The sequence below is a fragment of the Megalobrama amblycephala genome, linkage group LG21, assembly GCF_018812025.1.
Source record: "Megalobrama amblycephala isolate DHTTF-2021 linkage group LG21, ASM1881202v1, whole genome shotgun sequence".
NCBI classification, from domain to species: domain Eukaryota; kingdom Metazoa; phylum Chordata; class Actinopteri; order Cypriniformes; family Xenocyprididae; genus Megalobrama; species Megalobrama amblycephala.
Window position 1 is genome coordinate 8488021 of NC_063064.1, and position 14052 is coordinate 8502072.

Here is a 14052-nt window from a genome sequence, read left to right on the forward strand (position 1 = left end):
GCTAATTGTGTTTAGAGTTTTAATGACTACAGTGCAAAAGTATGTTAATGGAAAAAACTGTGTTTCATTTAAAAAATCAATGTATAAATAATGTTTTTGTGATAAGTTTTAAGGGCCTCATTTAAAAAATATTGTGTAGAAACCATCCTACATTTGATCTTACGATCATTTCTCAATTGTGCGTATGTAATTCAGAGAATGATAGTATGTACAAAAAATGTGCTGACACCTCTCTTAGAGATTTGAAATATAAAACGCATATGATCTTGAAATTATGCACAGCTGAATGGTTTCAGATCTCTGCCTTGTAAATGCCGCCTAATTAGTTTTTTACGATTGCTTACACACTAAAATTAAAAATAACACACAGTTGCTGAAACTCTACACTCAAGGAGCAAAACCTCAGCCCAGATCTGCACAACTATAAGCACATTCTCAGCCTCACACTTTTTGCAAAACACTTCACATGTTGTTTTGCACAACACTAAACACACTTCTCTACATTAGACACAGAAATCAAACATAATGTCACTTCTTTGCCATTTCAAGACACCTGTCCAAAATACCACCCCTATAAACCAATTGATCAAACATAGCCGTCAGGTGTTCAGACACTTAGGTGCTTAACTGTAAACTCAACAATCAGGTGCAAGTACTATAAAAAGGCAAAAGGTGAGTTTATGTGTCTTCAACTACAGTTTTTTACGATTGCTTACACACTAAAATTAAACTTTTCCCACAATTAGCAAAACCTTACACTCAAGGAGCAAAACACAAAGCTAGATCTGCACAACTATAAGCACATTCTCAGCCTCACACTTTTTGCAAAACACTACACACATTGTTTTGCACAACACTAAACACACTTCTCTACATTAGACACAGAAATCTAACATAATGTCACTTCTTTGCCATTTCAAGACACTACTGTCCTAAAATACCACCCCTATAAACCAATTGATCAAACACAGCCGTCAGGTGTGAAGACACTTGGGTGCTTAACTGTAAACTCAACAATCAGGTGCTATAGTACTATAAAAAGGCAAAATGTGAGTTTATGAGTCTTCAACAAAATGAAAGGCAATGTTGCAGTAAGAGAGCGAGGGAGAAACATAATTTTGAATCATTTTGAATGTCCCGGGCCAACGCGGTGGTAACATCCCAATGTATGTTGCAATCACACAGAATGTGGTCCTCCACCAGCATGCCAACTTAGGCTCTTACAACACGGCCACATATTCACATTTTAGACAGACTGCACAAAATCGTCACAGCAGAAGACCAAATGGATGCAGAGCAGATGAGATACATTGTCATATGGGACAATGTAAATTTCCACCTATCTGCCCTGGTCAAAAAACTGGTTTCATTAGCATCCACAATTTTCACTCCAATACATCCCACCATACGGTCCCTTCCTTAAACCCATTGAGGAGTTTTTTGTTTGTTTGTTTGTTTTTTTGGCATGGAAGGTTTACAATCTCCAGCCCTGTGTCAGGATATGCCTCATTCAAGCCATGGAGAAGGCCTGACCGAACTGATGCAGGGTCTGTGCAAGGATGGATTCACCTTTCAAGAAGATTCTTCCCTCGCTGTCTTGCGTGAAAGGACATCGCCTGAGATGTGGATGAAGCGCTATGGCCAGATCCAGCTAGGCCAAGAGATGATGCCTTGGTGTTTTGTCTCCACAAATATTTTTGTTCGTGTAATATATTATATTTAGAATATGTTCTAATTTTCAGTGCAAAATATAACCTTTGGAAAGGCATTGATGTATTGAATGGTTTTACAATATGGTGAGAAATAAATATTTTCATCAATGTGCAGTACTGATCTTGTGTTATATATATATATATATATATATATATATATATATATATATATATATATATATATAAAGTATATATTCATGTACTTTACTCTAACAATATCTCTGAAAAAATCAAACCCAGACTATATAATTAGAAAAGTATAAAAGTTACAAGTGTTTAAGATTGAGCACAGCAGTGTGTAAATGAATCAAACAGAATCAGAATGTATGAACCATGTGTGTTCCACACGGTGTCAAAGCTGGGTTTTGTTAAATTAATGTAAAGTTTTGAATGAAGTGTTTCATTTTGCAAATGATCTGAAGTGTTGTGCTACTTTGGTGTAGGGTTGTGTTAATTGTGTGTAGTGTTTTGACAAACCGGGCCCTGTTTTCAAAATTGTGCTTAAGCAATTGTAAAAAACTGTAAATGAAAGGCAATGTTGCAGTAAGAGGGAGAGGAAGAAACATCATTTTGAATGTCCCGGGACAACGTGGTGTTAACATCACAAGATCCTTACAACACGGCCCACATATTCACATTTTAGACAGACTGCACAAAATCATCACAGCAGAAGACCACATGGATGCAGAGCAGATGAGATACATTGTCACATGGGACAATATAAATCTGCTCTGGTCCAAAACTGGTTTCATTAGCATCCACAATTTTCACTCCAATACCTCCCACCATATTGTCCCTTCCTTAAACCCATTGAGGAGGGTTTTTTTTTTTTTGGCATGGAAGGTTTACAATCTCCTGCCCTATGTCAGGATATGCCTCAATCAAGAGAAGGCCTGACCTAACTGATGCAGGGTCTGTGCAAGGATGGATTCGCCTTTCTTCCCTCGCTGTCTTGCGTGAGAGGACATCGCCTGTGATGTGGATGAAGTGCTATGGCCAGATCCAGCTAGGCCAGAGATGATGCTCAGATGTTTTTTCTATTGTTTTTTTTTTTTTTCATTTAAAATCATGCTTTTGTTTCGTCTACAAAAATGTTTTTGTTCATGTAATAGGCCTATATTGTATTTAGAATATGTTCTGATTTTCAGTACAAAATGTAACCTTTGGAAAGGCATGGATGTATTGAATGGGTTTTACAATGTGGTGAGAAATAAATATTTTCATCAATGTGCAGTACTAATCTTGTGTTTTTTTGTTTGTTTATTTGTTTGTTTGTTTGTTTTTTGTCAGTATATTCATGTGCATTACTCTAACAATATCTCTGAAAAAAATAAAAAAACAGACTATATCATTAGAAAAGTGTAAAAGTTACAAGAGTTTAAGATTGAGCACAGCAGTGTGTAAATGAATCAAACAGAATCTGAATGTATGAACCATGTGTGCTCCATACGGTGTCAAAGTTTGGTTTTGTTAAATTAATGTAAAGTTTTGAATGATGTGTTTCGTTTTGCAAAAGAACTGAGGTGTTCTGCTACTCGTGTGTGTGGATCTGTGAATTGTATGTAGTGTTTTGACAAAATGAGCCTTGTTTTTAAAATTGTGCTTAAGCAATCATAAAAAACTGTAATAGACACTTCTCTACATTAGACACAGAGACATAATGTCACTTCTTTGCCATTTTTGCTTTCCAAAATACCACCCCTATAAACCAGTTGATCAAACATGGCTGTCAGGTGTGCAGACACTTAACTGTAAACTCAACAATCAGGTGCAAGTACTATAAAAAGGCAAAAGGTGAGTTTATGTGTCTTCAGCAAAATGGAAGGCAATGTTGTAGTAAGAGGGAGAGGGAGAAACATCATTGGCCACAGAGCTATTTTGAATGTCCCGGGACAACATGGTGGTAACATCACAATGTATGTTGCAATCACGCAGAATGGGGTCCTCCACCAGCATGCCAATTTAGGCCCTTACAACACGGCCCACATATTCACATTTTAGAAAGACTACACAAAAGCGTCACAGCAGAAGACCAAATGGATGCAGAGCAGATGAGATACATTGTCATATGGGACAATGTAAATTTCCACCTATCTGTTCTGGTCCAAAACTGTTTTCATTAATATCCACAATATCCTTGCAGCTAATTCATTACGATGACATAAAATAATGTGATCAAACATTTAGATAATACAAAAACTTCATTACCTCATCCATGAACATGATTCGTGAATTCCATACTGAAAATGAAAATGACATCTCCCATCGTTCCACTCTCCTTCACAGCATCATCAAGTTTCACCTTTGTTATTGTTTTGAAAATGCGACCTCTGGCGGTGAAACCTTACATATTGTTGCCTTTATTGTCATTATTTATAAAAGATCACTAGTCAACGTCCAAGTCCTTTGAGAATGGTGAGCAGCAAGAATTTCCAAATACCTGCAGTACTCCGACTCTCTGCCACAAGGAAAAATGCGTAAATCTGCTTCGACCCTGATGTGGCACTAAGCAATTTTCCACGTCAAAGACCACTTTTATGAATATGTACGTTGGCCTAGATTTTAGCATTCTAAGATCAAATCTGTGCGTACCCATGTTTTATAAATGAGGCCCCAGCAACTTTGAGTGAATGTTTTATTAACATTCCTGTAAGAACATTTGTTGACTTTGAAAAAAAATTAGCTACAGTTCTGAGAACATCCCCTGTGAGCCATACTCATGGTAGCTTCAGTGACATTATAGCAGTGACTTTCTTCAGTTCTGAATGTGCATGAAGTTTTGTTCAGAATACTTGTAAACAAAAATGTGAATTGTTTTGCAAAGTTTAGGGTTTAAATAAAGAGAACTTTAAGAATATCAAAATCCGAATGGATTCATTTGGCCTGACGAAAATGATTGCATGTAAGCACCTATTGACCCACATGCTGAGGGGGCAGTTAATCTGATTTTAAACTTGTATTGTGCATGTACAGTCACCTGGGGGCCCTGTTGTTCAGCTCATGGTGTATGCGGTGAAAGGCCTGAGGGCCTAAGTGGTTACCTCAAAATGTACACATGAATGGCCTGGAGGCTGTAATGGTGAGCTCAGACTGTATGGACCCATGGCTTCCTTTTGCAGTCTGGAGCCATGCAGCCTGAGGCTTTGAAAGACCCCTGGCGCAGGCCACCTTGTGTGGCCCACTAGCCTGGTCCATAAACCAAAAAATTTGGACTACCTTGAGTTGTTTAAAATATTGATATAGGGTGATACATTGAAGGTGAGAAAAAGGAAACATTGATACTCAGGGAGGAAGTGTGACACAGAATACACAAAGAGAAGATAAATAAACAGCAAGAAAAGCAGAAGGATACAAAGACAGAGAAAGCAAGGTCACCTGCTCTGCAGAGAGCCTCCCAGTCCCTTGACAGAGACGAAGTCACAGACTATTAGTCAGTTTAGAGGACACTTCCATGCATCGTAGAGCTCTCTGAGGGAATCTTTTCAGAGTCATCAAACATCGCCTGAGGTTCTAAGTTCAATGACAAGCCCAGACTAAAAGCCAGTGTTCATCTAATGTTTTTTTGTCATTGTGCTAATAAAATTCTGTTTAAGCTCTTTAAGTTTAAGGACTGTGAGACACACATAATGCCATATCATTATTCATGTAGTTCAGATAAATCATGCAATCCAGTAAAAAAGTATATATTTTGCAAATTGTTCCAAATTTGACAGCACAATTCTAAAAACATTGTACTTAAATAACAGAAATAATATATTTATACATTTGGAGCAATGTATTATTTTATTACCTCTCTATAGTATTATATATAATATTTTGTGTTCAATCTGGGGAAAAAGTTGTTTGCTCCAATTGTTTGAAAATGATTTTCCTTGGCAAAGAAATTGCAAGTTTAAAACCAAAGTTACTGATTTATTTTGACTTAAAGGGTTAGTTCACCCAAAAAAGAAAATTCGGTCCCACTTTATATTAAGTGGCCTTAACTACTATGTATTTACACCAAAAAATATGTACTTATTGGGTTCATATTGAATTGCAAAACACATTTGCTGCTATTGAGGTGGGATACGGGTAAGGTTAGGGAAAGCTTTGGTGGTATGGGTAGGTTTAAGGGTAGGGGTAAGGTGTAAGGGATGGGTCAACAGTGTAATTATACATGCAATTACAGAAATTAATTACAGATGTAATTACATGCAGGTGTTTTTAAAATATAAGTACAATGCAAAAACATGTATGTACACAATAAGTGCATTGTATCAAATGATTAATTTAAATGTAAGTACATAGTAGTTAAGGCCACTTAATATAAAGTGGGACCGAAAATTCTGTCATTAATTACTCACCCCATGTCGTTACAAACCCGTAAGACCTTTGTTCATCTTTGGAACACAAATTAAGATATTTTTGATGAAAACCGAGAGGTTTTTTATCCTTCATAGAAAGCAACAAAATTCCCTCATTCAAGGTCCAGAAAACATCATTAAAAAAATCAACGTGACTACAGTGGTTCAACCTTAATATTATAAAGCGATGATAATATTTTTTGTGCACAAAAACAAAACATCTCTTCAATCGTCTCTTCATACCATTAAGGTTGAACCACTGTTGTCACTATTCCAAACATAGATGTTGTCTTTCACCTTTTCAACTCACACAGTATAGAAGGTTGTGAGGAAACTCAAGATTGTTGTGGTGAACTAGATTATTGCAGTAATATGTACAAAATATCACAGTTGGCTATTTTCTCAGAACATCTGTGATAAAAAAATATATATACTCTTAGGATCTTTGTGTCCTTAGTGAAGTTTATTTCTGGCATTTAAGTTAAAAATAACTGACAATTTGTGAAACTTGACAAATATCAAGATCAAAACAAGATGACCGAAAAGACTTTACAAACACTAAAGCATCTACAGCCCCACTAACATAAATGTCTATTAAACATTTAAATCAAGACATTGATGGGACACAGAGGTGTGTCAGACCATAAAGAAGCTCAGTGATTTAAAATGAAAACCCATCAATCTCTCCCCTCTGTCCATCTCTATCCCTCTAACCCATATAGGTAACCATCGCTCATTCAATCATCCATCTTTCTGTCAGGACACACAGTAGAGCACATATCGGTAACACTTTAGAATAATGGTCCATCATTAATAAGCAACTATGCAGTAAGTAATGCAGGACAAATGAGTAGTACTACATTAACCCTTCAAGCTACTACTATTAACCAATATAGAAACAAGCTTAACTAATCAGTAAGTAATATCGAATTTAGTACTAAGATAGTTCCTTATTAGCTAATCAATAATTACAGAATGAGATTGGCATCATTAATAACTAATAAGTAACTATGACACATTATAAAGAATTACTAATTAATTACTAATCACAACATTAAAGTGTCTGAGATGTGAGCAATTGTCTTTTTCTTTTTTTTTTACTCTCAACGTGATCATGAAATGCATAATGTTACCTACCTATAAGTGTTACCTAGTCACTATGCAGGAACTACTAGTGATCTGGGCCATTATTTTAAAGTGAAAAACATCTTTTTCACTATAAAAAAAATTGTGCAGATCACAAGTAGTTCTTGAAGAATGACTAGGTACGTGATTAATTAGTGATGCATTTTATGACCATGTTCTGAGTAAAAAAAGAAAAACTTCAAGAACTACTAGTGATCTGGACTTTAAGTGAAAAAGATGTTATTCACTTAAAATAATGTTCCAGATCACTAGTAGTTCCTGCATAGTGACTAGGTAACACTTGAGTAATTAGTGATGCATTTTATGATTCAGAGTAAAAATGATGACTGATTACGTCTCAGGCACGCGATAATGTTCTTTACAATTCATCAGTTAGTTAATAGTTATTAATGATGCTAATCTCATTCAGTAATTACTGATTAGCTAATAAGGAACTATCTCCTTAATTTGATATTACTTACTGATTAGTTAAGCTTGTTTCTATATTATTTAATAGTAGTAGCTGAAATGTTAATGCAGTACTTACTCATTAGTCCTGCATTACTTACTGCATAGTTACTTATTATTGACAGACCATTATTCTAAAGTGTTACCCACATATCCTGACCACGATAACATCTCTAAAGAAAGCTGCTTGGTACAGGAATAAATAAAGCATATATTACAAATAAACCAAACAAATCAATATCACTTAGAATACAAGAGAAGTAGTAGTTATTGATAGTATAACATATAGCAGTAGAAAAAGCCTTTCATTCAGACACAAATGAATCTGTACAAACTTAAGTAACTTTTGACAAACAGCACGGTTTGGGCAAAATTGTGAAATTAAATTGGATGTCATGGATATTGAATTGTAATTTGAATGACAGAAAGTGGAACTGACTGAATTGTAATTCAAAGAAATTTGCTGCATTCACGCCATGTCGTAATTAGCGTAAATGAGGCTCTGTATGCTTTGGAATCGCTCTGGTGGTACTTTGATGTCATACATCAATTGGTCTGCAGAGCGCCGCATTAAGTCAAACACACATTAAATCTGCAGTGGTCAGGGGGTACAGCGGACAAGTGGTACAAGTCATAGCTCTCCGAAAATTACAGATTTACATATTGTAATTACAAGTTCTACAAACACGTGAAGGCACGTGAATGCACCTTCAATACAGTGGTCTCAAACTTAGCTCCTGGAGGGCCACAATGTGCATTCACGCCATGTCGTAATTACCTTATTTACAATATTTCAACTTGTAAAAAGCATTCACTTCCTCATAATGCTCGTGATTACAACTTGCAAGCTGGGAATTTTCGGAGAGTTCCTTCTTGTACCACTGTGCCTACCACTGCAGATTAATTTAGGCATTGATAGTGTTGCCATAGACACGCATAATTCACAGTCAGATGATGTGAACAGCTTCAAATAGAACATCACGTGTTGTCATCTCTAATTTATGGCAATTATGACATGGCGTGAACGCAGAAACAGCCCTGCAGAATTTAGCTCCAATTCACCTGCTTGGAAGTTTCTAGTAATCCTGATGATCTTGATTAGCTGGATCAGGTGTGTTTAATTAGGGTTGGAGATGAACTCTGCAGGGCTGTGGCCGTCCATGAACTGAGTTTGAGACCGTTGTGTAATGCCTGCTACAAACTATGCGATTTCGGCAATCCTAGAAGATCATTACAAATCACACTGTACGACATGGATCTATTAAACTTGGCTATGACATGTATGTACACTGTACTATGATGAACTAAATTGTAGGATATGACACAAGTATAAAACCTCATCAGCATGTGCTAGCGGTAAACAAATAGAGGAAGATGAATCACACTTTGGCAATTGTGGTTTTTATGTGTGCTGAAAAAAAGAAGAGGAAGCGAAAGAGGAGAATACGGACATGGTCATGGCTAGGGAAAAGAGGCCAACGTGACATGCCAATTATGAAAATGGAGTTTGAGGTAAGCAGTTTTAGACTGTGACAATTGCTGTCTTTGAACCTCTTTTACTGTACAACGTAGGACCACTGTTTTAGAGCCAAGACCACAGAAATCGTCACGATTTGTCAGATCTGGGACAGCCCAAAAATCGTACAATGTGTACCGTGCTTTAATAAGTGACAATACACGTGTAGAAAATTCAATGTTCCATTAGTTGACTTTGAATAATTCCATGGTCCAATAAAGTAATTTCATTACATTCAATGAAATGGCCAATTACAGACTAAATTTCAATAGGTGGCATTTCAAAATTGCATTATTAATATCTACTAGTGTCTCTATAAATATGGGTGAAATTCTACTTCCTGTCTCAAATTCCAATTCTGTATCCTGATTGCTCAAATCCTCAGTTTAAATTCCAGAATTTATAACTGAATGGTGCACAATCCTGCTGCGTTAGTACAGCATATGTACATTTAAAAAACAAATAGTTCCGGCCCATGATGCTGATTAGCCGTGTTTTATTTATGGTAAAGCATGGCTATGGTGCTTCATTGAACAGATTGGTGTTTCGCTGTGCAACACTCTTGAGGCAGGAACACACTAAGCCGACGCTGACAAACTAGTGGCGACAAAAACAGACTGCGGGGTTGGCTCAAAGTTGGGTCCAAAGTTGCCCTGACACACCAAACCGACGCTCGACAGCCGACGGCCAAGTAGCACGTCAGTTCTGCGTCTGCGTAAGATGAAATGCCTTTCCGTACCAGCAGGTGGCAGTAGCTGAACAGCCAATCAGGGGTGCGTTTCCCAAAGCGAACTATGGTCGTAAGTTCCGTCGTTACCAATAGAGTTCAATGGGACTTACGACCATAGTTCACCAACGATGCTTTCGGGAAACGCACCCCAGAATGATCAGATGGCACGACGGACCGACGAGCTCCGACGCCGATTCAACATGTGGAATCGTCCGAAAAAAAGTTGACGAGGACCAACTTCAGCCGAAGGTGCGGAACACACTGAGAAAACTTAGTCGGCCGACGAAGAAAAACTGCCCGACGGCCGTCCATTGGCTTGGTGTGTTCCTGCCTTTAGCAACCATCCTTAGCAACATAAACAATATCAATTAATCAATATACTGTCACAACTGTTCCATGTATGTTTTCTGTTTCAGGTAAGATACTGTATGTTCACCGAGTTATACTTTTTAATGCCATTTAGGCATGAAACATTACATCTAGGAACATTTTCTTACTGTTTACTGTCACTGTCACTGTAATTTTTCTGGCGGAAGGATGGAATTTAATGATTTTACTTCAAAAAAGTAACATATTAACACATATATTTTCAGCTTAATATCTTTATTGTATGGTAATTGTTTTATAAAAGCAATAAGGTACTCAAGGTGTGCTGTATTGTGAATACAGTCACAAATGAAGGGGTTGCTAGGCACTCTGCTTCATGTCATACCTAACAGAGCCCATTCACAATACAGCATGACCTCTCGTACCTTATTGCTTACTTATACTGTGGGTTGAGTTAGAGCAAGTTTTGATGGATGTTTAACTTTGGCCCACATTCTTCAAGGCTCAATCCATCATGGGTTATAAGGATGTGGTCTCTCGTCTCTCTGTTTCTTTATCTCTTTATATGTCAGACAGTAATGAAGGCTCCTTGGTTGCTGTTGGCTGATTCTGGCTCCACACAGCGGCCACGTCTTCGAGTTACCCGACGCTTGCGGTGGAACTTGGCATAACAACGCAGACCTAAAGAATTTTACATTTACATTACATTTATATTTATTCATTTAGCAGACACTTTCATTCAAAATGACTTACGAATAAATTTATTCTTTGATTGAATAATATAGTATTTGAATAATAAAGTCAAGAAGTTTTTAATTGAATCATGAGAAATCCAGATCACATTTCACCCCAGAACCAAATTTTTTTTTTTTTTTTTTTTTATATTTCTATAGCATAGTTTTCCAGCAACTTGTTTCCACACAGAAAAGAAAACCGCTACACAAAGTGACATACTCACAGTCAACCATAAGACACATTTAATAAATATTTAATGCACATTTATTGTATGAGGGGCAGAATTTTGCTACCTATCGCAGTGTCATAAAAATCTTTTATTATTAATTTCTTTTAATTACTGCTTGTCAGTGCAGGTTAGGACAAAAGCTCAAATTTATATGGAAAAGATTTTGGTAGAGAGCTTTTTTTTTTATCTTATTGCCAGCTTAATCTCCTCCTATGCTGGTGTGGTGTACTCCGATATTCAAGCAGAAGGAATTGGGTGAAATATTCTGAATGACATTAATCCACAATCTGAATTGTGATGCAGCCTGGAATTAAACCACACCATGTTAGTTCGTCTGGTCAGAGGAGAACTGGTCCCCGACTGAGCCTGGTTTCTCCCAAGGTTTTTATTTTTTATTTCTCCATTTCTGTTCCAGATGGAGTTTGGTTTCCTTGCCACTGTCCCCTATTGGCTCGCTTAGTTGGGGACACTTAATATTCGGCAATATTATTGACTGAATGAAACTGAAGTGAGCTGATAACATCATTTTCTCCAGAGCTGCTTTATGGATTAAACTCATTCCATAATTGATGTACTTTACACAGTTGTTGAACCAAACTGAATTCAGTTCAGTGTTGATTGTATTATATCTGTATTGTATAAAGTGCTCTATTAATAAAGGTGACTTGACTTGATGTATAAAATAGTCTTAATAGTCCTAAAAATATATATTTTTAATATTTTGATTTATTGGTGAACAATGACCTGGACCTGTGAGATCCAATTTGTAGTATCCCTCTAGAATGTTATTTTGCCAGAAAAGTTATACTCACCCTCCTCACACATGCAGTCATCATAACACTTGTTGTTTAGACCATGGTTGTGAGGTTTGCACTCATGTTCTCTGAGGTCACAACAGGAACCTGGTCATAGCACAATGAGACAAACCACAGAAGTAATCACTGGCTAGTATTTTTTGTATGTTGTGATAATGAATATCATTTTAAAGAAATTATTTGCTGAAAATATTACAATTTGTAATTTACTCAACCTCATATCATTCTAACCCAACATGTTTATTTTAACCATGGAACACAGAAGAAAAACAAACAAACAAACAAAAAACCCTGTCCACTCTTTTCAACAGATGGGCTATAGTTAAATTAGGGGTCTTTTATTTAAATATTGTTCATAAATTTGGCATTTCACAAAATTTCCCACATTTCAGAGTTGTGTGATTGAAACTACAGCTCTAAACCTGTGGTTAGTAGCATAGTTTCATGACATGGGCTTAAATAGATAATGCTTATGAGCAAAATAAGCAAGCTAACAAGATTGTATATACTCTATATATCTCAAATTATTCTACAATAGTTTTGATGCCTAGGCTAAACATTCCCGCACATCTCACGTGCAAGAAAAACCAAACTTTATTTGCTTGCCCAAGCAAAATAAATACATAAATAAATAAATAAATAAATACCTACTGCAGACAGATATCAATTACAAAAAAAGAAAAAAAAGAAAACATAATTTGATGAGTGTGCATGTGGAGTATGACATACGAGGGAAACTGTGAAGGAAAATAAAGCAAAATGTAAAACAAATTAGAGAAGTATTCCTCATATGTCATATCTGTTATTTACAGCAGTGTCACTGAGAAATTACTTTGCGGGGAGAGCTGCTTGCTTATTGACCAAACCAATGTGATTCTGATGATGTACAGTATGTTTGACAAAGTTACTATGGGTTTAGGAAAGTTAAAGTCACCAATGAAATCAAAATTTTCAAAAAAATTTTTATGGATTATTGCAGTTTTTATTAAAAATGATATTTGTGCACATCATTTTTTTTTTTAAATTCATGTGCCCTCATAATCTTTAATCAAAATAACTTTTCCTCCCAGCTTATCACTCACTTGAGATTGCAGCAATAACAAACCACAACAATCTATTTTTTCTTGTTGGAGTAGATTCACTCAGATATACATCACAATAGTCATGCACTTTTTTATATTTCAAAGAAATGCCATTTAAAAAAAAGCAGTGGTGTAAAGTATTTGACTAAATGTAATTACCGTAGTTACTCTACTTAAGTATCTTTTTGGCTTCTTTGTAGTTTTACTGAGTATCAATTATTTGTTACATATTGCATTTCACACCTAACCTTTTTCTGCAACAGTTTATTTCTGCAACAAAAGAAGTGATATCGCCATCCACAGGGCATTGAAGGTACTTGTTAACAAGGCTACTTTGTGCATTAGCAGGTAGTTGCTGAATCGCAGGAGTTTTAGCAACTACCTTACCTCATATATGAGATGAGGACAGCAGCTACAGCTGCTGATGAGGCCGAAACCAGCACGTCCGTTGCAAGTAGACCTTGACTATTTAATTTTATAACATTATTTATCCGTGTAACGCGCCCCTCTGGATGTAACAATCTTTTGGGTGTAACAATCCGTTATACTGAAGAGAACTTTTTGAAGGCTATTGGATTACTTATGACCTTTTTGAGAACTTGAGCTTACCTGAGACTTAAGTGTTTGTAGACGTTTAAGAATCTCTTGTGTTGACCTTGATTTTTTAAAATTTTGAGGAGTTCAGTTTTATTTTGATTTTATAAAATAAACGTGATTGCCCTTCTCACAAATCAACTATTTCTTGTTTTTGACTGGCATGTCTCGTAGGTGTTGAGGACTAGTGCATCTTTGAGCTTACATTCAGTACGAGTAAAATACTTAAAATCAGATACTCTATCCCCCAGTTTCAAAAACAAGGCTCAAACCTAGTCAAAGACAAGGCTTAAACCTAGTCCCAGACTAAAATGCATGTTTGAGCTGTTTTACCTGAAAGCAACTTGCACTGACAAATCTTAAAATATGTCAGTGC

At 36.3% G+C, this 14052-nt stretch overlaps 1 protein-coding gene across 2 annotated transcripts in view; it reads right to left on the reverse strand.

Annotated features, from left to right (window-relative positions):
* Positions 1-10480: 10480 nt before the first annotated feature.
* The window catches only part of draxina (dorsal inhibitory axon guidance protein a), a 44213-nt gene continuing 40641 nt past the window's right edge, over positions 10481-14052 (reverse strand). For both annotated transcript variants that reach the window (XM_048173481.1, XM_048173480.1), the window contains exons 6-7: positions 11998-12087; positions 10481-10902 (exon numbers count right to left, since the gene is read on the reverse strand). In XM_048173481.1, the coding sequence (XP_048029438.1) occupies positions 10790-10902; positions 11998-12087 (203 nt within the window). In that variant the 3' untranslated portion in view covers positions 10481-10789. The remainder of the gene's footprint in view (positions 10903-11997; positions 12088-14052) is intronic.